Source organism: Oreochromis niloticus, linkage group LG20 (assembly GCF_001858045.2).
Source record: "Oreochromis niloticus isolate F11D_XX linkage group LG20, O_niloticus_UMD_NMBU, whole genome shotgun sequence".
In the NCBI taxonomy this organism is placed as follows: Eukaryota; Metazoa; Chordata; class Actinopteri; order Cichliformes; family Cichlidae; genus Oreochromis; species Oreochromis niloticus.
This window is the reverse complement of record NC_031984.2, coordinates 33,115,325-33,128,974: the sequence shown is the minus strand read 5'-3', so window position 1 is coordinate 33,128,974 and position 13,650 is coordinate 33,115,325. Positions and strand designations below refer to the sequence as shown.

Sequence of the window (13,650 nt, the reverse complement as noted above, 5' to 3'; positions counted from 1 at the left end):
GGTAAAGATCTTACAATACTACAGAGAAACCATAAACATTCAGATGACTCCCTACAGATGATACCAGGCTCAGGGAAGACACACTGGGAAAGCCAGAGATGAATAGTAAACTAATGATTAAATGGAGTGTGGTTGTATAAACACATGTGATAAAAGGTGGGTGAAGAAGAAACACCCAGTGCATCATGTGAAGCCCCCGAGGGCTAAGGTCACCTGATCCAACCCTAAGTATATGCTTTATCAATAAGGAAAGTTTTAAACCTAATCTTAAAGGCAGAGATAGTGTCTGTATCCCGAATCCAAACTGGAAGCTGGTTCCACAGAAAATGGCCTGAAGGCTCTGTCTCCTGGTCTACTTTTAAATGTCCTTGCATACACGTGAGCCTGCAGTCTGAAAGTCAAGCGCTGTATTGGAGTGATACAGTGCTATGAAGTCTTTAAGATAAGATGGGGCCTGATTATTCAAGCCCTTGAATGCGAGTAGCAGAATTTTAAATGCAATCCTGGACTATTCCTAGTCCCAGTCAATACTCTTTGCTGTAGCATGTTGGACCAACTGAAGGCTTTTCAAGGAGTTTTTAGGCCAACCTGATAACTATCCTGAAAGGTTCAGCCTTTAACATGCCTACAAGAGAAGACACTCCAGAGGTGTAAAAAGCGTGTGATTTTCAGGAAATGCCAAAGACTTCAGAGAGCTCAGGATAACATAAAAATGTATGTGTATTGCTCGGGAAGAGTGAGCACTTTAGGAGTGATTTGGGAAAATTTCTTCAAGGTTGGCTTTAGTGTAGTAAATTCCTTAAAATGCTGCATCCAGATAAACACAATCAACTTTCTGGGAATTTCTTATCTGGACGATTGAGGATCAAGACATTCCTAAACCACTTTGAAAGAAAAAAAGGCTCTTGAAAGTGCATGTGCAAATGGATCTGATCCTGAAGCTTAAGTCTTTTTCCAATTTATTGTTGCAACCGGAGAAGAGAAGCTGATGGTGAGGCAAGAAGAAGACTATAAAGTGATAAAATTGTGGGTCATTCCTTATAAAATCAATCAAATTGATTGAACTTCTTATCTTAATTTGCTGATTATTTTTGTGTAGTAAATAAATATAAATATTTTGAACATTTCCAGAGTTTCCGGCCTTCAAAGCACATGGATGGGTTTAAGTTTTCAAGTCACCATTTTCCCAGCATATTTGACCTGTTATAACCTCTTAAGGAAGAAATAACAACATTAAATTTAAGCACATTTAAGCTGCAACCAAGTCATTTTTATACTAACTCTAACTGTCACAACCTAAAACCAAAGTCTCGTTGTTGTTTAGAACCACTTTTTTCTATAGCCAGAGATTTAGCATGAATATCACAGGATTTTGCTTCGTTTCAGTTGCAGAATCACACAAGTTTAACAGAAACAAGCACCAGTGCCTTTGATATTTTATCTGCTTTCTGATCATTCAGTGTAGGAAAGTTAATAAAGCGTGTTTTAGGTAAACCGGGGGCAGCAGCCTAAGCAGAGAAGCCCAGATCTCCCTCTCCCCAGCCACCTCCTCCAGCTTGTCTGGGGGAACACCATGGCGTTCCCAAGCCAGCCGAGAGATATAATCTCTCCAGCGTCTCCTTGGCTGGTCCCGGGGCCTCCTCCCGGTGGGACATGCCCTGAATGCTTACTCACATAGCAAGCAGGTCTGGCCCGGATCTGGTCTCAAGTCGGCGCTTCTGGCTGACTTCTGGCATGATAAGATGTATGTCATCCAGATATGGGCCAGGCCTGGCATAGATGGCACTGTCTATGTGATGGCATGCCATATCTGGCTCGATTGTGGTTTGGTGGATATGGCCCAGGCCCATAGAAAACAGGTCTTCCCTGGATCCAGCATCAAGCTGGCACTTCTGACTGAGTGGTGTCATGGCAGGGTGTATGTCAACCAGATGTGGGCCAGGTCTGGCAATGATGGCACTATATATGTTCATATTTTCCTATTTTAGTTAGAAGACTCAAATGCCATGTTGCAATACTATACTGCTATGGTAGCCAACGTTTCAAATGCAGATTTGACAGGTTTGTGAGTGTACAACAACAAAAGTGCTATATAAGTACTAAGTCCAGTAAGTAATATAAGTCCAGTTAGACCTTTTGTCTGAAACAAAATAAGTCCTCTTAGAATTTAAAAGATCAGCAATTTTGTGTCAGTGGCTAACCTCTTGTTGGATGACCTTGTGACATAAAGTTGAAGAATGTGGAAATGGAAACAAAACCGCTATCCTTTGGTTAATTAACAGACGTACATCAGGCTGATCAGAGGCAAGTAGCTTACTGGAGCAACTGCAAGCTCTTCAAGCCACAAACTGTCATGCAAATCAAAATGCTTCCTCTGATTGTTGACCCTCACTTCATGCAACTTCATGCTAAGTAATACTTCTCTTTTTTCCCCCAGTTGCTGCATCTACAGTCTCCATCCACATGGGGGCAGACATCTTCTGCTCCACTTAAAGAGCTTTGCTCAAAACGAAACCAGTTCAACTACTACCTATTTACTGGAAATGTTTGAAAAGTGAATTATCCTTTTATGCTGCTTATTCTGTGGTGTTATCAACAACAGATACCTGACCACAGAGTGGGGACATAGTCATGCTTTTCCTGAAAAAAAGAAGCAAATTGACTCAAATCATCTTATTTGGTATTCTATAGAGCATCTTGGCCTCTGTTGGCTGCATTCAAATACAGGCAAATAAAGGTTTTGGGACATGAATTGGTTTCGTTTTACATGTTGGCCTTGTATTTGAATTGCAGGTGCTCTCCTTTGTCTGTTTGTTTAGGGAAATCACTGCAGCACCCACCCACCTGTTCACTCCTCTTCAAGCGTTCAACGGACTTCAACTGACAAAATCCAGGTGAGAGTTAATATTTGCGGGGAACAAGTGTGTGCTGTGGATTTCATATCACTGGGATTGAAGAAAACTCCATTGAAACATTTTCTGAAGATAACTATTTTTAGAGACTGTTTGGAATTTTCTCTCAAGGCAGTCTTGTGACTTTTGGCTACTGGATTTTGCTTGGTGTGGCCATCTCACTGAAGAAAACAGCAGCATGAGAGGAGCAGGCTGAGAGGGGATGCACTTGTAGTCACAAGGCAGGACAATAGGGAGCTGTGTGAGGGACTGCTGGAGTTGCCTGGGGCACAATGACTCTCTGCTATTACTTTGATCTTCCTGCTGTCAGGAAACCGTGCCTATTTATTGAATTACTTCTAGATGAAGGCATGTTTTGACTCGTCTGCTGTAAATACATATTTTAGTTCTAAATAGTTCATCTTTAATGGCATGCATTTTCCTGAACAGTACATTGAAGATAAGTGGTTTTTCAAAATAAATGTATGACACATGCTCAGTGGAGTTTAAGCCCTCAGCCATATTTTGGCTTGTGTGACCCCCCTCCCCTTTTTTTGCTTTCCCTCTAACCCCTGAAAGGACAGCATTGTGACTTTTTCTCTTCCTGCATGCTCAAGTGGCAACAAAACCACTCCGACAGCATTCTTAAGAAAAGAGGAACTTTTTTTCTTTCTGTTGTCCTGTCACCGTGGCGCAGTGTTCAGCTAACAGTTATTTTTAAAGTTTTCTGAACTGTTTGAGCAAGAAGATATTGACCAATATAAGAGGTCAAGAAGTCTTGAAAACAGTTTTGAACTTTTGAGTTGGAGCTTATTCAGTGGAGGTAAGTTTTTTTTTTTTTTTTCTTTCCTGTTACTTATGTCAACATTGCTCAAAATAGTTCTATGGTAATCATCTACTATTTTATACTTTTTACTGTAAAAGGCACTAGCCAGATGTGAATAAAAGAAAGGGAAAACCTCCCCAACTTTTTAGCATGCTTTGGCTTCAAAGCTCACAATTAAATGTACTGTGAAAATGTGCATACAGAAGCATTAAATGTTTGCGTATCCTCTTCAGGCACATGGTGATGTATACTGGAATTCTTCATCTCAAGGTCAAGAGGTCATCAACAGCTGTGCTTACACACTCTGACTGTGACTGGGCCATGAAGGATTGCGAATTCGTTGAGAAAGGTAAGATGGCTCGCTCACGATGAGGAAGTCTGTATGAGTGCTGTGTGTGGAGAGCTTAGTCTGCACAAACTATTTATGTGCACATCATCTGGTGCTTACATTTGAGGGTTTGGAGGGTATACGCTGGACAGATCACAAGTCCCTCACTAAAAATGCTGATACATCCCATGATCCATAAATAATAAAAGGGGCAAGGATTGTTCAAATTAAAAAGTGTTTATCTAATTAATAATTGGACCCATAAGTATGCTAGGAGTAAAAATGTAAGACATGCAAAGAAAGAAATAAAGAGATGAGCCTCTTTTATGTCTGTCTTGATTTTGAACTAAAAGCCCAAAGTGCAAAAAGGATTTTTGCATGCTAACAATTTCACAATGCCTGCTTCGGTGGGTACTACTCTTTTATTTTCATGGCTGTCCTTTTGAAAATTTCAGCTTTCAACTTTAAACACATTTCCATGAGGTCCTTTGCACTTTTTGCTCACAGGGACAACCATTTGGGAACTTTCCAGTTTCTTTCAGCTCTTTGTTATCTATAGCTTTAACCCTTTAGATAACAAAAGTAAAGTCAAATTGGTCAACTGATATATCAAAAGGTGATTTTAGTTTTACTACTTCAAAACAAAGGCTGCCTGGCCCAGCCTAACTGTAACTTCCAATCATACCAGAGCATCCTTTCCACTGGCTACTTAATCAGTGATTGGCCCAAAGAAAACCTGCCATCACAAGTCTTCATCTTATAGCCACAATCTAAATGAAAGCAGAATACAATGATCTGCAAATCTCATAAAACCACATTTTATTAACCACCGAGCATAGAAAACATATCAGAATACATTTTACTATTTCATGAAAAGATATTAGCTCATTTTGAATTTGATGGCAGCGATATCTTTCAAAAAAATTGTGATATAGCAAGAGAATACTGAAAAAGTAAGTGGTGCTAAACAAAAGGTTATGGAACATTTAGGAACTACTTAGCTTATATGGCAACAGTGACATGATTGGATAAAAGAGAGCATCTTCCATAGGCAGAGTTTCTCAGTTGGCAGAGGTTCACCAATCTGCAAAAACTCTACAAATTGTGGAACAAATTTAGAATAATAGTCTACAATGTTGCAGAAAATTGCGAACACTATCTCACCATCTACAGTAGATAATGTCATCCAAAAATGTCTGTGGACAAGGGACAAGACATTAATATTCAGTTAATATTAGATGATATCTTCAGGCACTCAGGCAACACTGCATTAAAAAACAGGCATGATTATGTCATGGAAATCAATGCACGGGTTCTGGATGACTTCCAGAAATCACTGTGTGTGATTCAGAAGGTTCAGAAGAGAACCTGCATTTTCCGCCCACAAATGCAGGTTAAAGCTCTGTGATAGAAAGAAGAAACCATATGTGAAAAGATACAAAAACTCTGGCATCTTCTCTGGGCCAGAACTCATTTAAAATGTACTGGAAAACTCTTTTCTCATCAGATGGATTAAAATGTGAAATTCTGTTTGGAAAACTTGGACATCACATCCTCTTGACTAAAGAGAATAGCAACTATCCGGCTTGTTTTCAGCACTCAGTTCTAAAGTCTGCATCTTTGATGACATAGTGCTGCATTAGTGCCTATGGAATTGGCAGCTTGCTGACCTGGAAAGGCCCCAGAAATGCTGAAAGGTATCTACAGGTTTTAGATGAACATTTAATCCCAGCCAAATGATGACTTTTTTGGGAAAATCTACACTCACTATCATATTATTCATCACAAAAATGCACATCAATAATCATTTAGCCAATGCTGAACTGCATGAAAATGACTATGGTGAGCACGTACTTCAAGAAGAGGGAGGGAAAAAAACTGCCAAGAAATTGTTTGGCGGATTCTCTGGAAAGTACAAAAGGAGACTTGGTGGTGGAATGAGGACTTACAGGAATGCATTCAAAGGAAGAGGTTAGTAAAGAAAAAGTGATACAGCACAGAGAGATGAAGGCAGTAAACAGGGGCACTGGGAGCATGTGAAGAGAGTTGGCAAGGGCAAAAAGCTTATAGCGAGGTTGGACACTTGACTGGCTGAGCAGAGAGACTATGCTGGAATACAAGCACACCTGTACAGCAGGTTGGGCTTATTAACAACAAAATAGAAATATACTAACAAGTGGCAATCAACCTTCAGTTAATACTGATATTCCCAAGTAAATATTCCACATGAATGAATGTCCAGGTATGATCTGTGCATGCTTTGTCAAATTCCACTATGAAACCATGGAAGGCTCTAGTTATTCTGTTACCCTCACTTGCAACCAGCTAGAAAACAAATGGAAGGATAGATTCAGAAGTCGTTGAAACTGTATTTATTTAGATTCTTTTTGATTTCTGTGTGACATATTTGCTAACACTGCTACAATTACAAATGTATGTCCATTCTGTAACTGCTGCACTGTGTAGGCTCAGATGTTGCAGCGACCTTCTGGGTGTCTAGCAGCTGACCCTAGATCAGACTGAGGTTAGTGACATTTTACACCTCAGTGCCTGCCTATTGTGCATTAATCCTCTGATAGCACTTTGTAAACTGGTTTGTAAATCTGTGAAGAGGAAGACTGACCCACACTTTCCTACAGCACACATGGAAGTCAATATACTGGAGGAAAACTGCTTTTTGTCCTTTGCATTAACTAATTCAAGAAATACTTGATAATACTTAGGCATAAATTTAACTGTGTAAAGAGAGCAAAAAAGAGAACAAGACTTTGAATATGATTCATCCATACAGCTGATTTGCATACATTTTGTATAGCTGTGCTAAATTGAAAGAGTAAAAGCAGACTATAGGATATGTGTTGTGGTGCACTTATCGTAAAACAACCCTTAGACAAAGTGTGACAGTCTTTACGGCTGCTGTGCTTTTAGCAAATACCCGTCTTTACCTCTGTGTTGTTATCACCCTGCTTATTATGGATGCACAAACAACACACACACACACACACACACACACACACACACACACACACACACACACACACACACGCTGCCTCAATCCAATTGACACACTCAGTTTAGTTTTGTGAGAAACTGTGTGTTTGCATGTGCATCTGTCAGTGTGTGTGTGCATGTGGGTGCATGTGTGTGTGGATGTGTGCAATAGACTGAGTTATGAGCACGAAAGGAGCGAATGGTATTTGACCATGTGCATTGTGTTTTATGAGATGAGCAGGCTTTAATGACTCTGTCACCAGTAAATGGACACTGATTTGTAGCACAGCTGTCGCTCCACACTCTGATCAACTCTGGAGCCTTCTGGAGACACACTCACACAGAATTAGCAAATATCCACCACATCCCCAGTGTTAAAGACCTGTGTTTAAACCATATATGCTCACAGAATTGTTCACGTAAAGTGGGATTTTGGCACAGACCCATTAATGGGTGTTAACGGTACAGAGAGTAACTGTAATCTAAAGTCTAATTGAACAAAAATTACAGCTGTACAGATGCAGGCAACAGTCATGCATTAGATTTCATATTCAATCAATGCTACTATTCCTCAGAGATACCGCTGATCTATAACCTGCTATCAGTAACATGGCTTTGATCCCATTTTTGTAGATACTGTGCAGATGGAGTTATGTTATTTATTAACACAGTGAGCAGATGTAGCAAGAGGCTCTTTTTGGAGTGGCAGGGTGGAGTAGTGAGATGCTGTCCAACCAAAAAAAACAACAAAACAACCTCTATGTTTCCAACCACCTTGCTCACATGTCCTCCAAGGGCATTTGTTCTATAGTTCCACTTGCACTGCTTGTGTTGGGGGAGGGTTTAAAAAAGGAAAACCTATTTGGCGATGGGCGATCAATATCATCACAACATGAATCACTGTAAGCCTGGTCATTTCATTCTTGCCTAGTTCAATAATTGTGGCGCAGGTTTAGTTTCAAAAGGTAGAGCTGACAGTTCTCCCTTTTATCTAAATATTTAAAATAACATATACATGTGTTGCAAATTGTTATGTTAAAGTTGAAATAACTTTTTTGCATATAATTTAAGAAAAATTTTTATGCCAACAGATAGATGGGAAAATGTAATGGTGATATGTATTAGTAAAAAGAAAATACCATAGTGTTTTCCAAATAAGAATTTACAAATCATTTTTAAAGGCTGTTTTCTCAAAATCAGTTTTGATAGGTTTGTAGCTTAAACCTATTCACTGGAATGTTCAAGGCAATTTAATTACACAGCAGACACGAGTAGGCAAAGTTCTTTATGTTTCTCGTGCACGGGAGAGAACTGGACAAATGCCGTTCCTTCGCTTGACCCCAGTTGCTCTCGTCCGCTCCCCCGTAACACTGCTCTTTTATTGAGGTTACATGAATATGCATAGGGTCATTAACATATGACGTCTACATACACACAAAGAGTACCTTGCCTGTGCGTTGTGTAAGCATGTGTGTGTGTGTGTGTGTGGGTGTGGGGGGGGGTCAGAGTGTGACCCCATAAATGACTTCCCTAAACCTGCTGGTCTGGAAGTCCAGCAGTTCATCTAAACAAAAGGCACTTAGACTAAAACAGATATAGATACGTTTATCCTACCATAAAACAATAAGACAAGGTACGACCTCTCCCATGCTCCCAAAATGTGGGTGTGAAAGCCAGAACACTCTGGAATGCACACAACGTGTCTCTGCAGACTACTAAGGATCAAACCCTACAACTAATTATAAAACTCTAAGCATATATGAGTAGATATTTCTAAGCATAAATGACAATCCACTATATAAACCTAACAAGTTTCTTCCATAGACTGTATATAAATGATGGATATTATCACTCTGAAGTCACTCCAGTTTGTAATGTGCTGTCTATGACTTCACTTGAGTTAGAAATACTCTGGATGATTTATTTATTACATAAATGGAAGCCTGTACTTTGCCCTATAACTTCAGTTCCACTTGTCAAGTAGATTAACATTCCTCCCCAGGAATTCGATGTCCTCAAGTCATCACTGTAGCATTTGAATGTCATCAGAATGACAAAGCTTTATAAAGTGGTTTTCACACAGGAAGTGATTAGTAGTAATACAGGAACCAAAGACCACAGATTGTCAGTGTCGTTTAGGGACTTGAAGCCGAGATTTGCCAAATACTCTTTAATAAATATGTCACTCTCAGGAAATAATAACTTTGATGGCTGCTTCTTCAAATCCACGAGAGATGCTAGCTAGATTAAATCATTCTGAATGCTTGTGTTTTTAACTGTCATGGACTAGAGAAAGTAGGAAATTATAGGTATGCTCAGTGTGAGATGCTTAATTCATTTCGGACTCTCAATAGCAGAAGAAGAGACTTGGGTATATGTGAATTCAGTCATTTTTAGTTTTAAACAAGTTTTTGAGAGATTTCAAAATTTTCTGCCATTTCTTTGTTTTATGGCAGGTAGTCTAATAAATTTGTTAAGGACTGTCTCAAAGGTAACATAGCCTGACACTGTAAAACTGTCAGTCACAGGAAGCATTCACAGGAAGGAGAGGACCCAAAAGCAGGCCACAGGGAAAAGCACAAAATACAAATCTTTAAACAAAACAAGCCTAGATTATGCATGAACACAGAATTAGAAACAAAACAAACAAATACCCAACAAGTTAAACATGATTAATGCGTACTGTTCTCCTCTGAGTCACTGGCAGCATGCAACTTTATATCAAGTCTTTGCACATTCCTGCTGCTCTGTAAATATGGGTCTTTCTGTTAGTCCCTTAATAAATGAGTAAGAAGTTAAGTATATGGACGCATAGATGTGGTGCAATCAAATTAGACCAGTGTTTCCCAACCTTTTGGAGCTACGGCACATATTTCACATTAGAAAAATCACACGGCACACCACCAAACAAAAATGTCACAAAAAGCATATTGATCATTTTTCCACATGCACCAGGTATAGCAGAATTGGCTCAGTTTGTCCCCAGTATACCTTTTTTGCTTTCTTCTGACCATTGCTCATGCTAGGGCCTTTATCTGGGTGGGAATTTTCTCCAGGACTCAGGTCAGATTGACTGCTTTTCTTTTCAGATATTTATCTACTCTGGTCTCACAGCATGTCTGTTATGTAATTTCTTCTTTGTCTTCTTCTGTTTTACTGGCAGTTGGTAACCCATTTAATTAGAGCAGGTAGTTGTACTGGCCTCTAGTGGAAGAGAATGTAATTGTTCTGCCTGTTACTAATCAGCTGGAACAAGATAATCTTCTACACCTGCTGCGGATCCAGTGGTTAGGAAACACTGAATTAGGCTACATGACTTTTTCTCTTCATGACTTAAACCAACACCTCTCTAAAAGTCAAAGACAGTAAAATAAGGGACAGTTGTGATATCATGTCCACCTCAAACGTTTTTCTTTATTGTTAGCGCTAACATTTCAAGCAGCTCCTCACACAAGAATTGCACAGAATGGTCAAATGCTGCTGTGCAGGTCCATCTTCTTTATACTGAATATACCTGCCCCTAAGTTGACTTTTGAGAACTGACAGATCTGGGATCTCATCAAGATTTCACTGAGTCCTGAACCATTTAATTAAAATATTAATCAACGTATGGAGAACAGGCAACCAGGACTTTTTTCAAAAGGTGGCCTTGCTCCAGGTAAGGTCACCATTTTAAGTATAGTTAGTTTCAAACCACACATCACATGCAAATTTGTTTGAGTGAACCTTTATTTTCCTTGCCATTCAATTGTATTGTTTGACGTAAATATTTTTTCGTGTTTTGTTTTGGACTTGTTTTAAATTCTCGATATGGTTTTGCCATACACACAGTGTTAGCTTCAGCTTTCACCACCAGATGTCACTGTTGCAGTGTTTACAGAGTCCCACGGGTTTGGTGTTTTTAAATGATTTGCTTTACGGTTGTCAGTGCTGTCTTCTTCACTTCACTGCATCACCTTACAGACATTCAAACGGTTGCATTGATCTATCAATCTGTCCTGTTTACTCTGCAGACTCAAAGCTAACTGTCAGCATAACAGGTGTGCCCTTTTGATTTCAGGGAAATGTCAGATGATGATGTGTATGAGGAGTGCGTTTGTGTGAGGCCTGTGTGTTATCAACTTTGAAATGATTTCTCGTGTTCTGCTCTCTCTCACCATCGTGCACTCTGTGTCTTTTACTCTCTCGTCTGTTTCTTTGTGTTCATTTAGCAGTGAGCCACAGCAGCAGCAATTCCACTCATGTATGCTGCACCTTGTTGACTTTAGCCTCATTAAGAGACCAAATGAATATGACGAGTTGTGACATTAGGCTACAGCTGGAACAAATGTGCCAACCGCTCATTCTCTGGCCTGGCCAATTTTTTTTCTTCAGTGTTTCTCCCTCCCTCGCACACACACACACATACACACACACACACACACACACACACATACATGTGCTCGTTTAGTTTTCGGGGAAGGGCTCGGTGGGGTTGATGGGTTTGCAACAATATTGGAAATGTAGATGGGCCTGTGTTTTGAATTGGATTGCATGCTTTGATGCAGAGACAGATTGTAAACTGTGATTTTATTAAATCCTTCATTAGGATTCATCAGTGAGATTGGATCAGAAAAAGGTCAGTGTGCAGATGCGCCCCCCCCCCAAACCTCTCTCTTTCCTCTTTGCTCCATCCCCCTTAAACATACCCTCCTCCTCCATCCTTACCCCCCTCCACTCTTTCTTTCTCTGTCTCTCTCTGCTTCCACTCAGCAAAGCATAAGGGGGACTTGCTCCATCATCTCCCCCTCATGCACTCTGGCTCACTCTCTCTTCTCTTGCTAGCCCTTGCCCAAAACAAATTTGTGATGAAAATGGGGAAAAATGATCATCATGGGCCTGCTAGAAAAACACAAGGTGAAAGTGACATTATCCCCCCAACCCAGCCCACCCTGGACCCCCTCCTCCTCCTCCTCACCGCCATCTAGGCTGGCGCCAGTGGGACGCCTGTGCCACAAATCATTTGTATACTCTCATTTCTGCGAGCGGGCCGCAATGTTGCTTACTGCTTAGCGAGCAGATGACTTTCAGAAAGAAGAGTGAATTGGGAGGGAAGGATGAAGAGACGGGGCAATGAGGAAAGAAGAAGAGAGGGAGGGAGGTGCGTGCGTGTGTGTGTGTGTGCGTGTGTGTAGGGGGGAGGTGTGGCAATTTGCCGGCGTGTGAGGACGTCTGTGGGAGTTGGATCTGAAATTGCGAGGGAAATTGTGCGCGCCATATGTCAAGTTGTGCAAAGGAGGGTTCTCATTGTGCACCTACATTGTGTGTCTGTGTGCTTATGAATATGTGTGTGTTTTCTGTTTCAAAATGAAGCATCTGGGCTGTTTATTGAATCACCTTCACCATTGTCTGCATTCCCTGCTATTATCGCCAAAAGAGCTGCAGCGCCCACCCCCCCACATCTACTTCCCCCTGTAACAACTCGGAAATGGGAAATGTGGTGCACATATTGTCTGTAGCTAGTGTTTGGTCATCTTTGTCTCTCTCTTTCTCTGACACACACACACACACACACACACACACACACACACACACACACACACACACACACACACACACACCCTTCCCCCACCCCTGCCCAGTGTGATACATCATGATTCTTCTGGTACACTGAATACATTCTCCATGCAGTCTGAGCCCTCAAGTACATGCAGGTGAACATGTGACATTATATTCCTGATTAAAAAAAAGTGTTATTTCACTTCTGGCACAGACACACACACTTGTTTTCATATCTTAGTGAGGACATTTAATTGAAATGATGCTTTCCCTTGCCACTTACCCTAACGATCAAAAATGCTTGCCTAAACCATAACCTAATTGTAACCCTGACACAAAAAAACATAATTTTGAATCTCAAAAATGCCTTCAAACTTGTAGGCATTTTGTTCCCATAAGGGACTGTTAGTTCCAACAAGTATAGTAGCATTCCAAGTTTTGGTCCTCACAAAGATATCTAAACATGGTATATATACACACACACACACATACACACACACACTTCAAGTCCTAGTTTTACAGAAAAACAAATATAGACACACTTATTAGAGCGTGCATGTTCATATAAATATAAGCACATGCACCCATATTCCTCCCATGGCATGGCGACGTACACCATTTCCTGCACACAAATAAAAATGCTCTTTTTTTTTTAATCATTTCTCAGTCTCTGTCATCCTGGCCCACCCATACAAAAACCACCCACATGCATAATCACTCACAGTTAGGTTCATTCTGAATAAATATAGAATGGAGACAGTGTGGCACAGTGACCTGCAGAGGAACCCGTGCATTTTGCCTGCAAGTTCCACAAGGGCCCTGTGCTTCCAGGAAAGCCATGCAGTATTCATGGCTCAGTCATGGGAATCCGCAGGGCAGGATGGTAGAAAATGCAGTGGAAGTACGGTGCTAGAAGCTCAGCAGGATAGTGAAAGTGTTACACAATATGCACTGTAGATCCTCAGTGTGCTTTTGTATTTGATGCCTGATCTGTGAAGTGGAACGCCTTCCTTTCAGAAACTCTAAATCAGGATTCAGATTTGCTCTTCTATTTGTCGTCATACATTTTGCCCATG

General features: G+C 40.5%; 1 protein-coding gene across 7 annotated transcripts in view; it reads left to right on the top strand.

Annotated features, from left to right (window-relative positions):
* Positions 1-3,564: 3,564 nt before the first annotated feature.
* Positions 3,565-13,650, top strand: part of myt1b (myelin transcription factor 1b) — a 136,909-nt gene continuing 126,823 nt past the window's right edge. For 4 of the 7 annotated variants that reach the window (XM_025901809.1, XM_025901803.1, XM_025901805.1 and 1 more), the window contains exons 1-2: positions 3,566-3,714; positions 3,951-4,066. In XM_025901809.1, coding sequence (XP_025757594.1) covers positions 3,955-4,066 — 112 coding nt within the window. In that variant the 5' untranslated portion in view covers positions 3,566-3,714; positions 3,951-3,954. Of the gene's footprint in view, positions 3,715-3,950; positions 4,067-13,650 lie in introns of all 7 variants that reach the window. The other 3 variants (XM_025901808.1, XM_025901806.1, XM_025901804.1) reach the window with 2 other exon arrangements.